This window comes from Panthera pardus, unplaced genomic scaffold (assembly GCF_024362965.1).
Source record: "Panthera pardus isolate Hobbes unplaced genomic scaffold, ASM2436296v1 HiC_scaffold_1, whole genome shotgun sequence".
Lineage (NCBI taxonomy): Eukaryota > Metazoa > Chordata > Mammalia > Carnivora > Felidae > Panthera > Panthera pardus.
The window spans coordinates 7733662-7751075 of NW_026526654.1; the positions used below are offsets into that span (position 1 = coordinate 7733662).

The 17414-nt window shown below is 57.0% G+C and overlaps 1 protein-coding gene across 1 annotated transcript in view; it reads left to right on the forward strand.

The window, feature by feature from the left end:
* The first annotated feature begins 993 nt into the window (after positions 1-993).
* The window catches only part of LOC109260801 (IQ motif and SEC7 domain-containing protein 1-like), a 31422-nt gene continuing 15001 nt past the window's right edge, over positions 994-17414 (forward strand). The window contains 9 exon segments of the mRNA XM_053901563.1: positions 994-1106; positions 2011-2172; positions 4973-5022; positions 5025-5094; positions 6237-6403; positions 11333-11472; positions 11962-11991; positions 13517-13642; positions 14869-14968. Coding sequence (XP_053757538.1) covers positions 994-1106; positions 2011-2172; positions 4973-5022; positions 5025-5094; positions 6237-6403; positions 11333-11472; positions 11962-11991; positions 13517-13642; positions 14869-14968 — 958 coding nt within the window.

Here is a 17414-nt window from a genome sequence, read left to right on the forward strand (position 1 = left end):
CCTTCCCTACACCCTCCTGCCATCATTCTGTCCCTTTGTCCTTGAGACCAAGGGTTAGAGCCTGCCTTTGTGCTAGGCATTCGTTCATGACCAGCCCTGTTCACTGCTATCATACTGAGCTGGGCCTAGTGAAAAGTAGACTCTCTGTCCTTAATCTTTGAAGAATCCGCATTCCCCTGGCCCCTTGTAAGACTCTCCTTCCAAAGTGCATTCCACTTTCCCTCTGCATTCTGCTCCTCCCCGGGTAGAGGACCTCAAATCTTGGAAGTCTGATATGCTGTGTGATGTTGGCAGGCTGGGCCTGGATCTGGGCCCCATATTGGGGACTCAGGGGAGGGACCAGGCAGGCTCCGGGATGGGTGGCTGATGCAGGGTGCCTGAGCGAGGAGGTCCAGCCCAGATCTCCAGTCATTGCCACACGGGAGCACAGGCCCAAGAGTGCCAGACGGCCTGATTTTTCAAGAGAAGCCAGAAATCTGGATTCTGTGTTGACCTCTCCCAATTTCTAAATGCTGGCGACTAACTAGAATTCTTTCCGCTAATATCGCATGAGCTAAAGAAAGCCCATCTGTGGGCTTGCCGCGGTGACCCCTTGCCACAGGGCTGGGGTCCTGTAGGGGCTGGCGTGGAGCAGGGCTGTGAGGGAGCATGGCCTGCCCTGACCACAGCATGAGCAGCTGAGTGGCTGGGGAGGCCTGGGACGGGAGCAGTTCTAGGCTGGATACACCAGAGTCATGGGGAGGAATGGGGTATGTGGCAGGGGGTGGAGGTGGGGTCCCACCAGGGGTGGGGGAGCAATGCTACTCTGTCACCACTTCTGTGCTGGGCCCAGCTGGCCAGCAGCTGCTCCCTGCCAAAACTCCTGAAGGTGATGTTAGGGTGTGTGGTCATCCTGGGGTGAAAATAGCAAGGTCACCTTGCAGCAGGAAGTTTGCTTTCGCTGGCAGGTGGAAATACAGTACCTGCTGGACGCTGCTGTCAGCCAGGAGCTGCATGGTTTACGGGGACAGGTGGACACTGGCTCTCACCTTCCAGGCTCCTGGGGGACAGCAGTACACGGATCTCTACCTGCTGGAGCAAGGGAGGGGGCGGCTCCCAGTCAGAGGGTAGCCCTGCTGACCTCACCCCTGCACGGTGGCAGGTACACCACAGCGGTTCCACAGCTCCTCGGGCCCGTCTGAGGCTCGGGGGTTGTCAGAGGACACCTGCTTTCCTAGGGTCACACATGTGGCCCCGTCACACTACCCTGTGAGGTCAGCCAAGCCTGTCCTGGGCCTCCTGCCCAGCCCCTGAGGGGGCTCCCTCCACCACAGCCCACCAGGGCCCCATGGCTCCCAGTGCAGGTGGACACACTCAGCCCTGCAGGGCCAGCCCAGCCCTTCCCGGAAACTCCCTTTGCCCAGGAGGGGTCAATGCTGCACCTTTGCTTCCTCTCCCATAAGTTGGAGCTAGTCACGAGAACCTTCCACGGTGCTTACCGCACAGATCATTCCAGGCACCTGACTCTGTTCAAACTCAGGAAGTCCTTACAAGGGTGGTTGAGGCCCCTGGTGAGGTGACGGGGCTGTCAGGCTCCTAAACAGCCCAGGTTACAAGAGTACCAACCGGCAGGGGGAGTGTGAGAAGTAAGTTAATATGTGTAGGTGCTTGGACATTGGTGCTCAGAGTAAGTGCTCAGCGCCTATTAGAGACTGTTTACTCTCGGTGGGTGGAGGGCAGGCCAGCATATGCTGGGCAGGGGGTTCCAGTCTGCCTGGCTGTGAAGTACAGGGCAGTGCAGAGTGGTAGGGGGGTGGGGAGGGTCCCTGCTCCAGCACCCGTGCCCACACTCCTGCCAGTGGCCCAGTCCCAGCCCGCGCCCGGTGCACAGTCTGGGCACTCCCGGGTTCCCCCATATTGCAGGCTCCGGGCGGAACAGGATAGGGCACTTAGGGTACCCAGGGAGGAGAGAGGCAAGCCAGGAGGGGCCGGGACAGCCAGGGCTAAGCCTTTCTCTCGTCCCATCCCCAGGAAGCCTGAGAAAGGCGTCCAGTACCTCATCGAACGTGGCTTTGTGCCTGACACGCCAGTGGGGGTGGCCCACTTCCTGCTGCAGCAGAAGGGCCTCAGCAGGCAGATGATCGGCGAGTTCCTGGGCAACCGACAGATACAGTTCAACCGAGACGTGCTGGAGTGAGTTCCACGGCTGGGGGGGCGGGGGCAGGGACCTGCGGCGCACGCAGCGTCAGATTCGCCTGCTTGCTGGAGCATACACCCAATCCTCCCCTTATCTCTTTATTGTTCTGAGACACAAACGGATGCCCCCCGCAGGTTCATACATCACACCCTGCCGCATACGTGCGTGCTTGCACCCTCGGGCACCATATGTCACACATGGACCCCACCGGCCCCCTGGCACACACCCTCAGCACCTCCATCCCTCACCAGCAGAGCCGAGCCACTGCAGGGCTGGGGGGTTGGAGGTCTGGGCTCCCTTCCCCAGCCTGGCTGCCAGCTGTCCCAACACACCCTCAAGGCGAGGGGTGGGGAGCCCAGAGAGACCCCCGGTGCCTCCCTCCCCTGCCTCTTTCCTGCCTCTCCTGGCTGGGAGATCTCAGGGTGAGAGTCCAACCATGGCTGACGGCCAGAGCCCTCCCAGCTACTTGGAACTCTGCAGAAAGCTGGGTTTCCAGCTCCCTGGAAACTGCCGACAGTTTGAAAAGCTCGGACCTCAAATCTCTCCATTCCTCCTTGAGACTGCCCTGAGTAGACAGGCACCCTGCGCTTGGACCCTTGGGTCTGTTGTAGTGCAGTTACTGTGCACAAGCCCTGTGTCTTCCCCTCACACGCAGGGGTCGGGGGATGCCGGGTCTCGCTAACTCCCTCTCTCAGAGGAGGAGCCAAAGCTGCAGAATAGCATGGCACAGAGTGGCTCGGGGCCTGGGGGAGCACCTGCAGCCCATTGAGGATTTTCCTGACCAGGCAGCTGCACAGAGATGTAGGCCAGGAGCAGAAATCAGAGCAGGGTAAAGAGCGGACTGTTAGTAACAAGGGCAGTGCCCTGCATCCGTCCAGCTCTGCCCCACGGGATGAAAGAACAAAGCAAGGGGGGGCGGGCTCAGGCCTGCTGGGGCAAGGCGCCTCTGCAATAAGGAAGAGCCTGGCCATGCGTGTTCCCGCCATCTCTACACTTCCCTGGGAGGAGGCGGGCATCTGCCTGGGGCCTCTTTTTTGGCTCAGGGAGGGGCTGGCCTCGGTGCTCCCCCCATCCCCCCACACACACACGGACTCACGTACACACGTTTGTCCTCATTTGGGCACACGGACACCCGCTTGTACACACAGGTAGATGCGCAGGCACACAGGATGCAGTGAGCCAGGCCTTTGGTGGCAGCTGGCTGTGCCTGGCACCGGGCATGCCCACCTGGGCTGCTTTCTCCCTGCTTGGCATTTGTGTTCCCCCATCAGGAAAAGCCTACTGCATTGTTAGTGTGGCTAGTGCCCCTCTCTCCCTTTAACCCAGCCACAGGAAGCAATCCAGGGGAAAGCAGATGAGGTCCTTAGAGAATTGGGCCTAAGGCTGTCTTGGGCCAGCCCCCCATCCCCTGCCCCCGTTCCTGCGTTCCCCCCCACACACCCCAAGCTGGCTGCCGGTGGTAGGAAATCCAGGCATTGTTCTTCCCCATCAGAAAATAGCAGCAGCCTGAGGAAGTAGCAATCCTAACCCCACCCCCCACCCCCCACCCCCCACACCAGGCGTCCAGCTCAGATGCTAGTCAGCAAAATTACTCCGTGTGGCCCCATCCCCCTCCCCCACCTGCTCTGCCCCAGCCTCCAAGGATGCTGCCCCCAGAGCTGTGAGCACTCAGAGAAGTTGGGGGCAGCACAGTTTATGCCCAAGCCCATGGCACCCAACAGAGGGAGGGCAGCCCTGGAAGCGAGGACTAGGCCCCCCATGGCCGAGGCCTCTGCAGCCACACCCGAGGTGGCCATGGCTTTGTTGCAAATGGATACACTGGACACCAGAGCCTGCTGAGTGGGTCCCTGGTGCAGACCCCACCTTCTCTGTTCAGGAAACGGAGCATGCTGTGCTGGGGGGCAGTGCTGGGATGAGTGGAATGAACCAAAACCCGGTTACCAGCGCCTTCTATCAGCTCCGCCTCCACTCGGCGGATTGGCAGATGAGGATGGCAGAGGTTCTCCAAGATGCCTCTTGAAAATCCCCGGCAAAACCCAGGCACCTCGCCCCAAACCCTCCACGTGGGAGGACCGGCTCAGGGCAGAGTCACTGCCCGGCGAGTTAGCACCCTGGGCCTCCGCTTCCTCCTGGAGAAGATGGGCGCGTGCTCCTGGCATCCCTCGCGGACAGCCCGAGCAGACCGGAGCAGTAACGTCTCGCTTTGTGCCCTGTGGACCACGCGCCCCGAGAGCCGATTGTTTGTGCCCCGGCGGCCTTTATCAGGAGCAGCCATAGGCTCTGTCTGGCTCCTCTGTAGAAAATCACACACGTACGAGGTGCCCGGGTGGCGTCTGACCCTTGATTTCATCTCGGGTCATGATCTTGCATTTGTGTGAGTTCAAGCCCCACGTCGGGCTCTGCACTGGCAGCAGGGAGCCTGCTTGCAATTCTCTCTCTCCGTTGCTCTCTGCCCCTCCCCCACTCACACTGTCTCTGTCTCTCTCAAACAATTTTTAGAAAAAAGAAAAAATTACACACCTAGATATAAGCACTAATGTCTTCCCATAGTTTCAGTGGGGTCTGTAGACATCCCAGAAGCATGGGGGTCTTTGGGCTACATAATCTGAAGTGTTTGCTGATTGGAGGAAGCCGGGCGGAGGACCCTCCTGTGCAAGAGGCGGCCGGCCGTCCCGGCTCCAGGCAGCTCAGCACCTGCCCCTGCACTGACTCCCTTTGCGCTCCGCCCCCAGCAGGAAGGCCGGCAGAGGCCCTGCGGGCAGCAGGTGCTGACGTGGCCTTGGTGTCTCTTTCCAGCTGCGTGGTAGACGAGATGGATTTCTCCCCCATGGAGCTGGACGAAGCTCTCCGAAGTTCCAGGCACACATCCGGGCCCAAGGGGAGGCTCAGAAGGTGGAGTGGCTCATCGAGGCGTTCAGGTCGGGGGCGAGGCAAGGCGTGGGTGGGTGTGGGCAAGAGGAAGGTTACTGGTCATGGCCAGAGTGGAAGGACTGAACCCCTTTGGACGTGTGGGCACGCTTAGCCCATGCCTAGCATGACAGAGCCCACAGTCAAGAGCAGCTACGACCCTACAGTCATTCATCCCGGGACTGTGTGCACAGTGATTGGGTGGGATTCTCTATGCCCTTGCTGGGTATGGGACACACGAGTCAGCCCCTGACCCAGCCTTCCAGGCTCAGTACCACTGGTGGGGCCAAGGTGGGGAATGAGGACACAATAGGAGGACAACTCTGGGGCCCTGAGCGGGGGGTTGTTCAGGCACTTCCTTCCAGGAGGGCTTCTTGGAGGTGGCGGCACTAATGGAAAAGGCAGGATTGAAGCCCACGTCATCTGAGCTGTGATAGCCACTGCCTTAGTCCTGGCACCCCATGGTTCCTCTTCTCTGATCTGCCCCCCTCACCCAGCTCCCCCTGAAGTCCCCAGTGGATGGGGGCCTCTTGGAGTTTGGGGCAGGGGCGCACATTTGAGGCAATGAGAACAATAAGCAGAATACATTAGTGAGGCTGTTGCTTCAGCTGCTGTAACAAAGATGCTCCAGCAGCCGTGGCTGAAACAAGATGGAAGTGCATCTCCCTCTGAGCTGGCATGAAGGAGGCCCAAGCCAGGCTCCCTTCATCTCAGGGTCCCAGGGAGCAGGGCCAACACCCACCACCACAGGGGAGAGGAGTGGGCTCTGCCTTTTAAGGTACAGCCTCGAAGATGCCCACATCCCATCTGCTCTTATCCCATTGGCCAGAACTTAATCACCTTCTGGGCTGCATCCAATCCCGAGGGAGACTGGGGCATGCAGTCCTCGTCCTAAGAAGGCATTGCCAGCCTAAATACAGGTAGGAGATGTAACCAGTGTGAGAAGGAGAGAGTGGAGAGAGCGGCACTCTGCCTGGCAGGTGTTATTTACCCCCGTTTACCAGATGCAGAAACTGAGGCTTGTAAGGCAGCACCCGGCCTCAGCCATTAGGCGCCAGGGCCCAAGTGAGGGTGGCTGCCATGCGTGAGGGCTAGACCCACTCCCTGCCCTGACTGAAGTGGTCCTGACCCTGCTCCCTCTCCCAGCCCCCAGCCAGCGGTACTGCATCTGCAACCCTGGGGTGGTTCGGCAGATCCGGAACCCAGACACCATTTTCATCCTGGCCTTTGCCATCATCCTGCTCAACACAGACATGTACAGCCCCAACATCAAACCTGAGTGGAAGATGAAGCTGGAGGACTTCGTCAAGAATCTGCGAGGTGAGCGGCCCCGGGACCCGGACTGTGGCATACAACCGTCCCACACTCTGCACACACACCCGGCTGGGCGTGGGGCCAGGACGTGAGTGCGCTGGGCTCAGGGCAGCGCAAGGGAGCTGGGCTCCAGCGCACCCAGCCATCGCACACAGGGGCCTTGGGCGAGTACCGGCTCCACAGACACGGCACAAGTCATCCTGAAGAGGGCAGACTCCTGTCACGCTCCGTGACACACACTGGGAGCATGGACGGAGTGACCCATACCCGGGTCTTGTGCTGTGATGGTTTTAGCTTGTTTCGCAAAGATGCACAGGGATTTGACCGGTGGGCAAGCTCAGCCCAGCTTGGGAGGGCCAGGCCAGACATGGTCCACAGAGGCCGATGGGGTGATGTGAGGGAGCACAGTCGGGAAAAGGGCAGGAGGGGGGAAGCCAGGCAGTGGAGGGGCCGGGCAGAGTGTCTGTGCCACCATCCCTGCTGTGCCCTCTCCTACACTCCGTGTTCCTTATGAAACTGACTTGACTTTTTTTTAATGTTTATTTTATTTTTGAGAGAGAGAGAGACAGAGTGGGAGCGGGGGAGGGACAGAGAGAGAGAGAGAGAGAGAGAGAGAGACACACACACACACACACAGAGAATCTAAAGCAGGCTCCAGGCTCCCGAGCTGTCAGCACAGAGCCGGACATGGGGCTCGAACCCACGAAACGTGAGATCATGACCTGAGCCGAAGTCGGACATGACTGACTGAGCCACCCAGGCATCCCCTGACTTGCCTTTTGTGTGTATTTTTTTTAATTTTTTAACGTTTTTTATTTATTTTTGAGACAGGGAGAGACAGAGCATGAACGGGGGAGGGTCAGAGAGAGAGGGAGACACAGAATCTGAAACAGGCTCCAGGCTCTGAGCTGTTAGCACAGAGCCCGACGCCGGGCTCGAACTCACGGACCGTGAGATCGTGACCTGAGCGGAAGTCGGACACTTAACCCACTGAGCCACCCAGGCACCCCTTGTGTGTATTTTTAAGAGGAAACTTATATAAGCACACTGTAAACAGGAAGACTGTATCATTTGCCACACGTGGGCAGCCATTGTAAAAATGAATTTGGTGGACGAAAACACCAGGCCGGGGCAAGTGGCCCATGTTAGACAGGTGCTAACAGTGGGCAGCAGGAAGGAAGGCCTTCCTGGTGTTGGTGCAGAGGAAAGGAATTGAAAAGGAGACGGCTGTCTCCCAAGTGGCACCATGTTAGCTGACAGCATGTCCTCGTTTACCTGGAGTCCCGGCAAGGAGGAGGAGGGACTATGTCCCTTTCCTTGGGAAACACCAAGCTGCAGCAGGCTGAGATCCCCTTAGGGTGCCATATTTTTTTTAAAAAAGGAAAAAAGTTGGTCTGAATCAGGTCCAACTTTGTCAGCTTGTTGAGCTATTTTTTTTTCCTATCCAGTTCTTTAAGTCTTCTGAACTGATGACAAAACTTTAAGTTTTTGATCTTTGTTGCACCATTTAAATTTCCTATAAAACCACCGCTCTGTCGTCCCCTTTCCTGGGGCAGGAAGGCCCTCCCCTCCCCCCCCCCGCCCCCCCCCCCCCCGCACCGGGGTTTGAACTGTCCTGGTGCGCCCCCTGGTGGTGGGTACCCTGCAACAGGCCAGCTAATGGGGTGCCCATCCAGAAGAGTGCCAAGCTGCCCGCTTTTCCCAGCTGGGCTCCAGGACCTGATCAGTCAGGGAAGCCAAGGGGCAGGGCTTGGTTCAGACCAACCAGACGGCCATCCCCTGCCCAGAGCACTCATGGTGTGTGGCCCTCTGCTAGATCTCAGGGGTGCTGTGGACCCCAGGGAATTCAGGTCTTAGCTACAGTTCCCAGGAAGCTAAGGAATCTGGGAATTTTCTTAATGGCAATTCAGCACCAGAGCGTGCGAGAGAAACCAGCAGATGCTTTGATGGGACAGGGGCTGTCTCTCCTCACAGGGCTGAGCCTGATTCTGGTCTTCACAGGGTCCCCCGTGCCCTTAGCATGTAGGCCTGTGCTCCCTCGCTGCCCAGAGAGCAGGCTGTGTGCTGCATGCTGTTGGTGACCCCATGCGCTGCAGTTTAAAGGTCTTTGCGATTTGACTCTGGTTTTTTTTTTTTTTCCTGCCTTTAGACCTCACCCACATAATTGGGACTCCCCTGTATGGGGAACAACAGGAGCAGCCTGAAATGATTAGCCCAGAGGAGAGAAGGCTCGGGGAGGGAAGGGTTGCTCAGTCAGATTGCCAGTCGGCCACCCTCACATCAGTGGCTTTGTCGTTTGTATCCGGCCTTGCACCCGACCATCCCAGCAGTCTGGGGGAGTTATCATCCCACTTCTCAGAAGATCGAGCTGTCGGCTGTCTCCCAAGCCTGAACCGTTCCCTCCAAATCCCATCTTTTCAAGCCAGGAACTCAGGAGTGTTCTGTTCAGTCTTCCTTGTGTTCAGAAGGGTAGCCAAGGCAGAGGGAAGGGATCTGCCCAAGGTCACGTCCACGGGGGCAGGACTCTGGTCTCCCACAGCCTGGCTGGTGCTCCACACCAGGCAGACGTCCAGCTTGGTGTTTGTAGAGGAGACCCTCCCCCCTGCACACACTGGGCGCATTTTCTCTGGAATTCCTCACTCTGGTTCCCCCGGGGAGACCCTCAGCAGGAGTGCCTTTGGGGGGTTGGAGGGTAAGCGGGGGAGGAATCGCTCACCAGCATGGCAGCCAGATGAGCAATGATTTTCTTTTATTGATGTTTGTTTTTAAGTTTTCTAGATTGATTTCTTTTTAATGGCTATTATCCTCACATAGTTTCAAAAAAAAAAAAAAAACACAGAGTAAGACAAGCTAGCAATCACATTCTTTGGTATTTACCCAAAGGAATTGAAAACCCCGTACATCCACACAAAATCCTGCACAGGATGTTTATAGCAGTTTTATTCATAGTTGCCAAAACTTGGCAGCAGTCGAGAGATGTCGTTCGGTGGGGGAACGGATACATAAACGGTAGTCCATGCAGACAATGGAATATTATTCAGCACTAAAAAGAAAAGAAGCCATGAGAAAACAGGGAGGAACCTTAAAAATGCATACCACCAAGTGAAGAAAGCCAGTCTTAAATGGTTGCATACCATAGGAGGCCAGCCATATGACCTTCTGGAAAAGGCAAAACTATGGAGACATAAGAGATCAGTTGTCACCAGGGGTTGGAGGGAGGAGGGGCGGAGGAGGTAGAGCACGGGGGAGTTTTCGGGCAGTGACACTATTCCACCTGACTCCGTGGTGGTGGAGACGTGTCGGTAAACGTTTATTATCGAACACACAACACCAAGAGTGAATCCCAATGTAAATTATGGATTTTGGGTGATAATAGTGTGTCAGTGTGGGTTCACTGGTTCTAATAAATATATGACTCTGGTGTGGGAAGTTGGTAGTGGGTGGGGGCCGGTGTTACGGGGAAATCTCTGGGCTTTCCCCTGAATTTTGCTGTGAACTTAATTGCTCTAAAACACAGTTCTAAAAAATAGTCTGGTTTTAAAAAATGTGTGGGGTGCCTGGGTGGCTCAGTCAGTTGAGCGTCCAACTCTTGATTTCAGCTCAGGTCATCATCCCAGGGTCATGGGATTGAGCCCTGTGTTGGGCTCTGCTTAGGATTCTCTCCCTCTCTCTCTGTCCCCCCCTCTTCCCTCTGCCACTCTCCCCACTCTCACACTCTGTCTGTAAAATTAAAAAAAAAAGTATGAACGGTCAGTAGCAGAGCCCCTCCCACCCCTACCTGTGTGCCCAAGGCCACACCCTCCCCCTTACAGTTCCGTGTAGGTTCCCTGTGGTCATCCTCATTTTCCTGGCAGCTGTGTGGTATTCCATTGCACCTGTGCAGGGATGGCTTAACCAGTCCCCTATTAATGGGTAAATGGGTGAATCCCAGTCTTCTGCTCTTTGGAAACCATGCTGCCATGAGTGCCCTGGTCTGTGCATCATGGCCCATGGGATAAATTTCCCCCGGATGCAACCAGTGGCCCAGAGGGGCTTTGAGTGTATATTTGTGACCCTCCCACCAGCAGTGGCTGGGAGGCCCCTTCCCACAGCCTCGCCAACTGCGCAGTTTACCAAACCTCTGGACCTCTGCCAGTCTGTGGTCTGAGGACTGGCGTGGGGTTGCGTTTCTCTCTTGAGTGGGGCCGAGTTTTCCTCACAGCAGCTTTTCAGGGTATAGTGGAAAGGGCGCATGCCTGTCATCAGAACAACCTGGCTTCAAGGCCAGACCCCAGCTTCTGCGCACGTGACGTGGGACAACAGCTGGTGGCGCTGCTCAGGTGCACGGAGTTCTCACTTTCTGGGAACGCACCGCCGCTGCTCTGTCTTCTTCACGAGACCTCCGTGAAGTCACCCGTGCTCTTGGTGGCCCACTTCACAGAGGACCCCCAGCGCAGAAACTCGGTCCCACGGCTCGTGAGGGGCAAAGCAAGAACTTAGGCCCATGCCTGTGGGAGCCTGAAGCCACAAACACCAGCTTCACAGCCAACCCCCACCCCGGGCCCTTCCCCGAGCCTCGCTTTCCCAGCTGCGGAATGGAGACGGTCACACCCACCCAGCGGGGCCGTGGTCAGGATTAGCAAGCTGATGTTTATATAAAGCCCTTGGAGCATGGCTGGAAGCTGGCACAGCCCTCTGCGTGCTGATCTGGGTGGCTATGCTGGCCTTGTCCTGGTGGAAGGATCCTAGGGCATTTCATAATTGACTGAAGGTGTTCAGTGGCTGTGGGTCTGGAAGGTCTTCGGTTCTGCTGAGGATTGATGAAAGGGATTGATATTCTGATTGGGTTTAGAAACTTGGTAAATCAGGGGTGAGCCTGGGGCCCTGAAGCTGAGTGGTGCCAAAGCCACCCAGACCCTGGCCCGCCCTGAGGCCTGGCTACTGTCTCCTGCCCAGGTGTGGACGATGGTGAGGACATTCCCCGGGAGATGCTAATTGGGATCTAGGAGCGCATTCGCAAGCGGGAACTGAAAACCAACGAGGACCACGTGTCCCAGGTGCAGAAGGTGGAAAAGCTCATCGTGGGGAAAAAGCCGGTATGTGGTGGCCCTGCATCCCTGGCTCCCTCACTCCCACCCACCCCTCCCTGATGCGACCCCAGGCCTGCCCCACTGGCATTAGCTTTGGACAGGGGCCCTGATGCCATTTGGAACCTGGCTTCTTCGGGGCATAGTTGGGGGGGGGGGCGGTTCCTTTAGCTTTAGGGTGGCTCCTGCCTGATATTGGGGAATAATAACCATTGGCCCTGGGTTATATTTAAAGAGAGCCTGAGGCTCTTAAGAAACCAGCCCAAGTTGCGCAGTGGTCCCTTGGTGGCCTGGGAATGCCCTTATCGGCCTTTCCAAGTTCTGGCAGCGAGGAGGTCTCCTGAGCTGTGTGTGGCATGTCTGGACAAAGGCTATGGGAACGTGCCTCTGGAGGGGTGCTTACCTACTCGGATGTCATCCCATTAGCTCTCTCAGGTCCCAGGTGCATGCTTTGGATCATTAATATCTTTTCTTGTTTGTTTAATGTTTCCCACATAGATTGGATCCCTGCATCACAGGCTTGGCTGTGTGAGTATCCCTCTGCTTTTACATCCTGGCTGATATCCCGCCCCGGGTTGGGGTTGGGGTGGGGGCAGGGAGGTCCACCATGTTCTGTGTTCACCTCCCTGCATCCCCTGGTTCCCAGATCCACAATTCTGGCTACTTGAGTTCCTTTCCAGAGTGATAAGAAATTTGATTTTCATAATTCTCCCAGCCTCGAACCTCTGCAGGCCCAGGCTGCAGCCACCTGGGGAGGGTTGTGTACCGTCAGGCCAGGGCAGATGGTGTCCCTCCCTCTCACCAGGCCCGTTTAAGCGCAGAGGCCAAGGCTTGCCTCCCACCCGAGGCACTGTGCCCAAAACAGATGAGGCTGATGGGCCATTGCAGGCCTGCTCACCCAACCCGCCCTCTGCTGCCCACACTCCACTGTCACCACCTTGAGCAGGTCTGCCTGCCTGCTCACCCCAGGAGCAGCAAGGCTAGCCTTGCAGTCACGTGGCACTTTCCTTATGTGTCCGTCTTTACCCTTCACCGGGCAGCCTGCATTGCAAGAGTCAGTGTCACAAACCGGTCTGCTCCCCCCTCTTCCCACCTTGGCCTAGAGACAAACCACTAGACGCTGCCGTGGCCAGCCCTCACCCACCTCTCCGGCCCCGCCTCCCACCACCCTCTCCCCTTCACGCTTTTATTCCAAACGATGCCCCTCCCTGAGCACACCAGCCTGGGCCAAGCCCTTCCTCCCATCTTCCTGATGCGCTGAGCTCGGGCCTCCCACCACCAGGGCACCCATTGCAGAGTGAACCCTCCCTGCCAACACATCCCTTTACTAACCTGCTGTCTCCTGCGTGAGCCTGGGTGCTCTCAGAGCCACCACTGGGCCTCCCCAGTGACTTGTCACTGCAGCCCTTAGACACCATACAGGTTGTACCTGGCCTTGAGAGTGGCTCGGGCTTCGGCAGAGTGGGGGCTCACGTGAACCCATGGCAGGCGTGCTCCGCGTGGAGGCCCAGGCCAGGCCCCATGTGGTGGTGTGGCTGCCGGCCCAGGAGTTGGGGCAGGGAACCATCAGAAGCGTTGGGGTTCTTTAGGAGGGGCCTGGAATCCTCTCTGGGCTCTGCACCTTCCCAGTTGTGTGGCTGAGGCAAGTTGCTCAACCTCTCTGTGCCTCAGTGTCCTCATCTCAAGTAGACACTCTGGAGAAATCTTTGCGGGACTAACAGGCTTATGTGTGTGATGGGCACTTTGTGGGGACTGAGAAATCACGAATTCCTCACTGTGGGGGCTCCCGTGTACACGTGATGCTCTAAGACATCTGGGACCTGCCTGAAGGAAAGGAAAGGAGGTGTCGCGAGAGGCAGGGACACTTTCCATGGCCCTTCAGGAGAGCTCCTGAGGAAGAGCAGGGAAAGTTGCAAGGAGTCCAGGCACATCTGCTGTGTGCGGTTGGTGGGAGAAGGCGTTTTCGAAGGCCAGGCCCATAGGCTGGGTTCCCAGCGCACAGGGACTGCACCGGAGGGGCTGGGGGCTGACGCAGCGCTTCCTCCCCATACAGGTGCTCTCTCTGCCCCACCGGCGGCTGGTCTGCTACTGCCGGCTCTTCGAGGTTCCAGACCCAAACAAGCCCCAGAAGCTCGGGCTGCACCAGCGAGAAATCTTCCTGTTTAATGACCTCCTGGTGGTATGTGGTTCCCCAGAGCGTGTCATGGCTGGGACCCATGGCTTGGGGCAGCCTTGAACTGCAGCTCCGGTCTCCCATCTGGCCTTGTGTGCCGGCGCTTGGGGAAAGGCACCCACGTGCGTGGGGTGGAGGTGAAGGGGATGGAGTCAGCCCCACGGTCTTGGGTTACAAGAGGCAGAATCTAACTCACAGGGCAGCCGACGAAAACGGGACTTCGTCAGCTTATTTAAAGCCCGGAGGGGGGTGTGGGGCTTCAGCCCCAACTATTTCTAGAAGCTTACACAGCGTCAGCGGGACTCCTTTATTAGGCTCTCTGTCTCTCAGCTGCGTGGGCTCCCTTCTCAGGAGCTCTGTCCACAAAGGGAAAGTCAGTCTTGGCAGTTGCAGGCTTAATCCTGCCCCCTCCCTGCATCCCCGGCCACCAGGGGGATTTTCTTGGGAAGAGTCCGGGCAGAGGTCTCACTGGTTCCCGTGCCCATGCCTGAGCCGCTCACAGGGGCCAGGCAGGTGCAGTGCTGTCTCATTGGCTAAACCCGGGTCACTGCTCACCCCCAGGAGTGCCGGGTGGCAGAGAGGGGGTTCCCCAAAGGGAAACTGTGGAGCTCTTGCCAAGAAAAAGGTGGCTTGGATGCTGGCCACCGGGGATAAAGATGCCCCTGGAGACAACGGGGGGAAACTGTCCCTTGGGTCTTTGTCTCTCCTGCATGCCCTGGGCTTTCTTGCTAGAGGCCCTTGTCCCTGTCCTTGCTAGAGGCCCTACCTGCCTGAGGACCAGCCACTTCTCTCTGACTGCTGAGGTTGGAATCTGGACCTGTGGGTTTCAAGTCTTTGTCAAGAGTCCCTGACCTCAAGCAAGTGACTTCAAATTCCTGAGCCTCCGTTTCCTCCTCCAAAATCTCTCAGGCAGTCACAGAGCTCAGGTGGGGTCCTGGGTGTCCAAGCCCAGCCTGGCGCCTTCGGGGTCATGTGCAGTGTGGCGCCTGCCACCTCTCTGCTGAGGGGCTTCGTCGCCAGCCAGGACGACATCTGGGATTCACGGGAGCGGAAGCCAGCATCCATGTCAGGATGTGCCTAGACACACAGGCCTGCCCTGCCCCAGAGGCCTCCCGACCTCTGCACTGCCAAGAGGGTTTTGACGTTAGTCTCGGTCAGAATCCCGAGCGCCCAGAGTTGCCCCTGAGCGGTGCAGGCGATACGACTCAGCCTCTGTCTCTGGCTGCCCCCAGGCGACCAAGATCTTCCAGAAAAAGAAGAATTCGGTGATGTACAGCTTCCGACAGTCCTTCTCCCTGTACGGCATGCAGGTTCTGCTCTTCGAGAACCAGTGTAAGTCCGTGCTGGGGGCCTGCCACGGCCCGGCCGCGAGTGTGCTTGCTGGAGCACTCGTCCACACGTGGCCTTGTGCCACGTGGTGGAAACGGTGTCACAACTCCCACCTTGTAGTCATGAAGTGCTGTGCCCCCAAGGATCTCCCCCTGGGGATCTCCCCCAGCTCTCCCACGTGTGTTCCGTATTCCTGCTTCACCAGCAGAGAGAAGGTTGCAGGCCAGGGGTCTGACGAGCCACAGTACCTGGGGAGAATTTGATAACATTGTACATGGTGGTGATCGCCTTTGCTTTTGCTCCTACGTCTTCTTACCGTGTGGTTAAGGTTTTTTTAATTCAGGGCGGAGTGGATTTATGCCAATAAAATGTTGCCCAGAAGACACCAAGTAAATGGCACAGGTGATGTGCAAACACAGGCAAACAAACAGGTGCAGGCAAGGCCTGAGGGGCTGTAGGACAGGAGCCCGGTCCTGAGCGGAGAGCCCGGGTGCAAATGCATCAGGACCTAGCGGTCCCCGGGCCGCATTCCCTTTGTCTGTAAAGTGGGGTGATAGCTCCTACCTCAGGGACTTAGGTGAGTCCATACACGAAGTGCTTAGAGCAGGATTTATTCTTAGGTGTTATTGGAGTCTTCTCTGGGTATGAGTGGGCCATGGGGCCTGAGGACTTGGGGGAGGAGCTGACACCCCCACTGACTTTTTTCTGTTGACCTGGTCTTTCTCTGATACCCAAGCCCTTCCCTTTACCTTTCTCCCTCTTTGTCCCGTCCCTGTTGGAGGTCCCTGAGCTGTAGGCTGAGCCAGGCCTCCTGAGATGGGCAGTGAGGGGGAGGTCCTGTTGCCCTGCCCATTTTGTGCTGGCCCCAGGGGAGGACCGTTCCAGTCGAGCGTCATATCTCCAGCAGCAGGGAAGCCCTCATCCTCTCAGACAGGTTGCCAAGCTACCGTCTGATCCGCTTTCAATCTGCAGGTTGAAAAAGAACCAGGGACCTGTGCCTGGGCCATCCCTGCCTTGCCTTGGTTTCTACCAGGGTGGAAGGTGGCCTCAGGGAGCATGGTGCCACCCCACATCGTCCTGACCAGAAGGCCCTCTCTCCGAAGGGGTGGCGGTGGTTGCGATGCTCCCAGCATTGGGCCCGACCAGACTGAATCTGCAGGCAGAGGCTGTGCCCTCCTCGTTTTTACATTCCCAGGGCTCAGCCCTCAGCCCTGAACCCAAGGTCCTGGCATAAGCCCAAGAGTCGACACTGACATTTCTATGGGATATGCCTTCGTAGCAGGGATCTCAAAGTGGTAGCTGTGGGTCAGTCGCAGCCCAGTTATGTGTTTGGTTTACACATTTTAAAAAATTTGTTGACCTGATACTTAATATCTAAAGTTACTAAAATCGGGGGCACCTGGGTGGCTCAGTCTGTTAAGCATCCAACTTCATCTCTGGTCATAATCTCACAGTTCGTGAGTTTGAGCCCTGCATCGGGCTCTGTGGTGATGGCTCAGAGCCTGGAACCTGCTTTGGATTCTGTCTCCCTCTCTCTCTCTTTGCCCCCTCCCCCCTCACACTCTGCCTCTCTCTCTCTCTCTCTCTCTCTCTCTCTCTCTCAAAAATAAACATTAAAAAAATTTTAATTAAAAAATAAAATAACAAAAATTTTAGATATTTTTGAGTTTTCTTGAAAACCGAGAAGGTTTTTGCTAGGCCCACATTCCCACGTCATGTGGCTGTCATGGGCTGCATGCCCCTCCCCCCCCCCCCCCACTCACTCTGTTGCTCAGTCTCATGTGGTTTACTTCCTACATTTATGGGAACACACTAGGCATTTGAGTTCCCAGCCTTGACTTAGGTCTGAGCAAAAGTGGGATTGGTGTTTGGACCAAGAACCTCCAAACATCCAGTAGCTGATGCTTGATTCCCGCTGAGGAGAGAGGCACTACCAGGGGACCAAAGCCACAGAGACTCTGTGAGCTTGGAGGTGGCACCAGGCAGGTCACAGGCCAGAAAGACCAAGCACTCAGCATAGAGTGCATTGGGTATGGGGCACCCATGAAGCACCCAAGGGAACTGAGGGTCTGGAGGCCATTTGTGAGAGAACAGAGCTCAGTGTGCACTCAGAATTGCCCAGGGAGACCAGATAAGACTCCCCCCCAGCACAGGACACTGACTGTGACTCCCGGACTCCACCCCTGGCCATTCTCGAGCTTCAGGCAATGACCAAGGACCTTGACTTGAAGGGTCTAGGCTCCACGACCTTCAGGTTGAGGAAGGATGGGGGCCCTGACCTCTGTTCAGATTGGCCAAATCTGCCCCAGACTTCTGCATAGAACAACACAGACCCAAGTCAGGAGATGGGGATTTCCTGGCAGTCTCTCTGGTCTGCCCTGTGGATGCCTTTCCTCCCTGGTTAGACGTGTCTGCTGAGAGCCTGGACCCTTAGACTTAGCATTTTCTT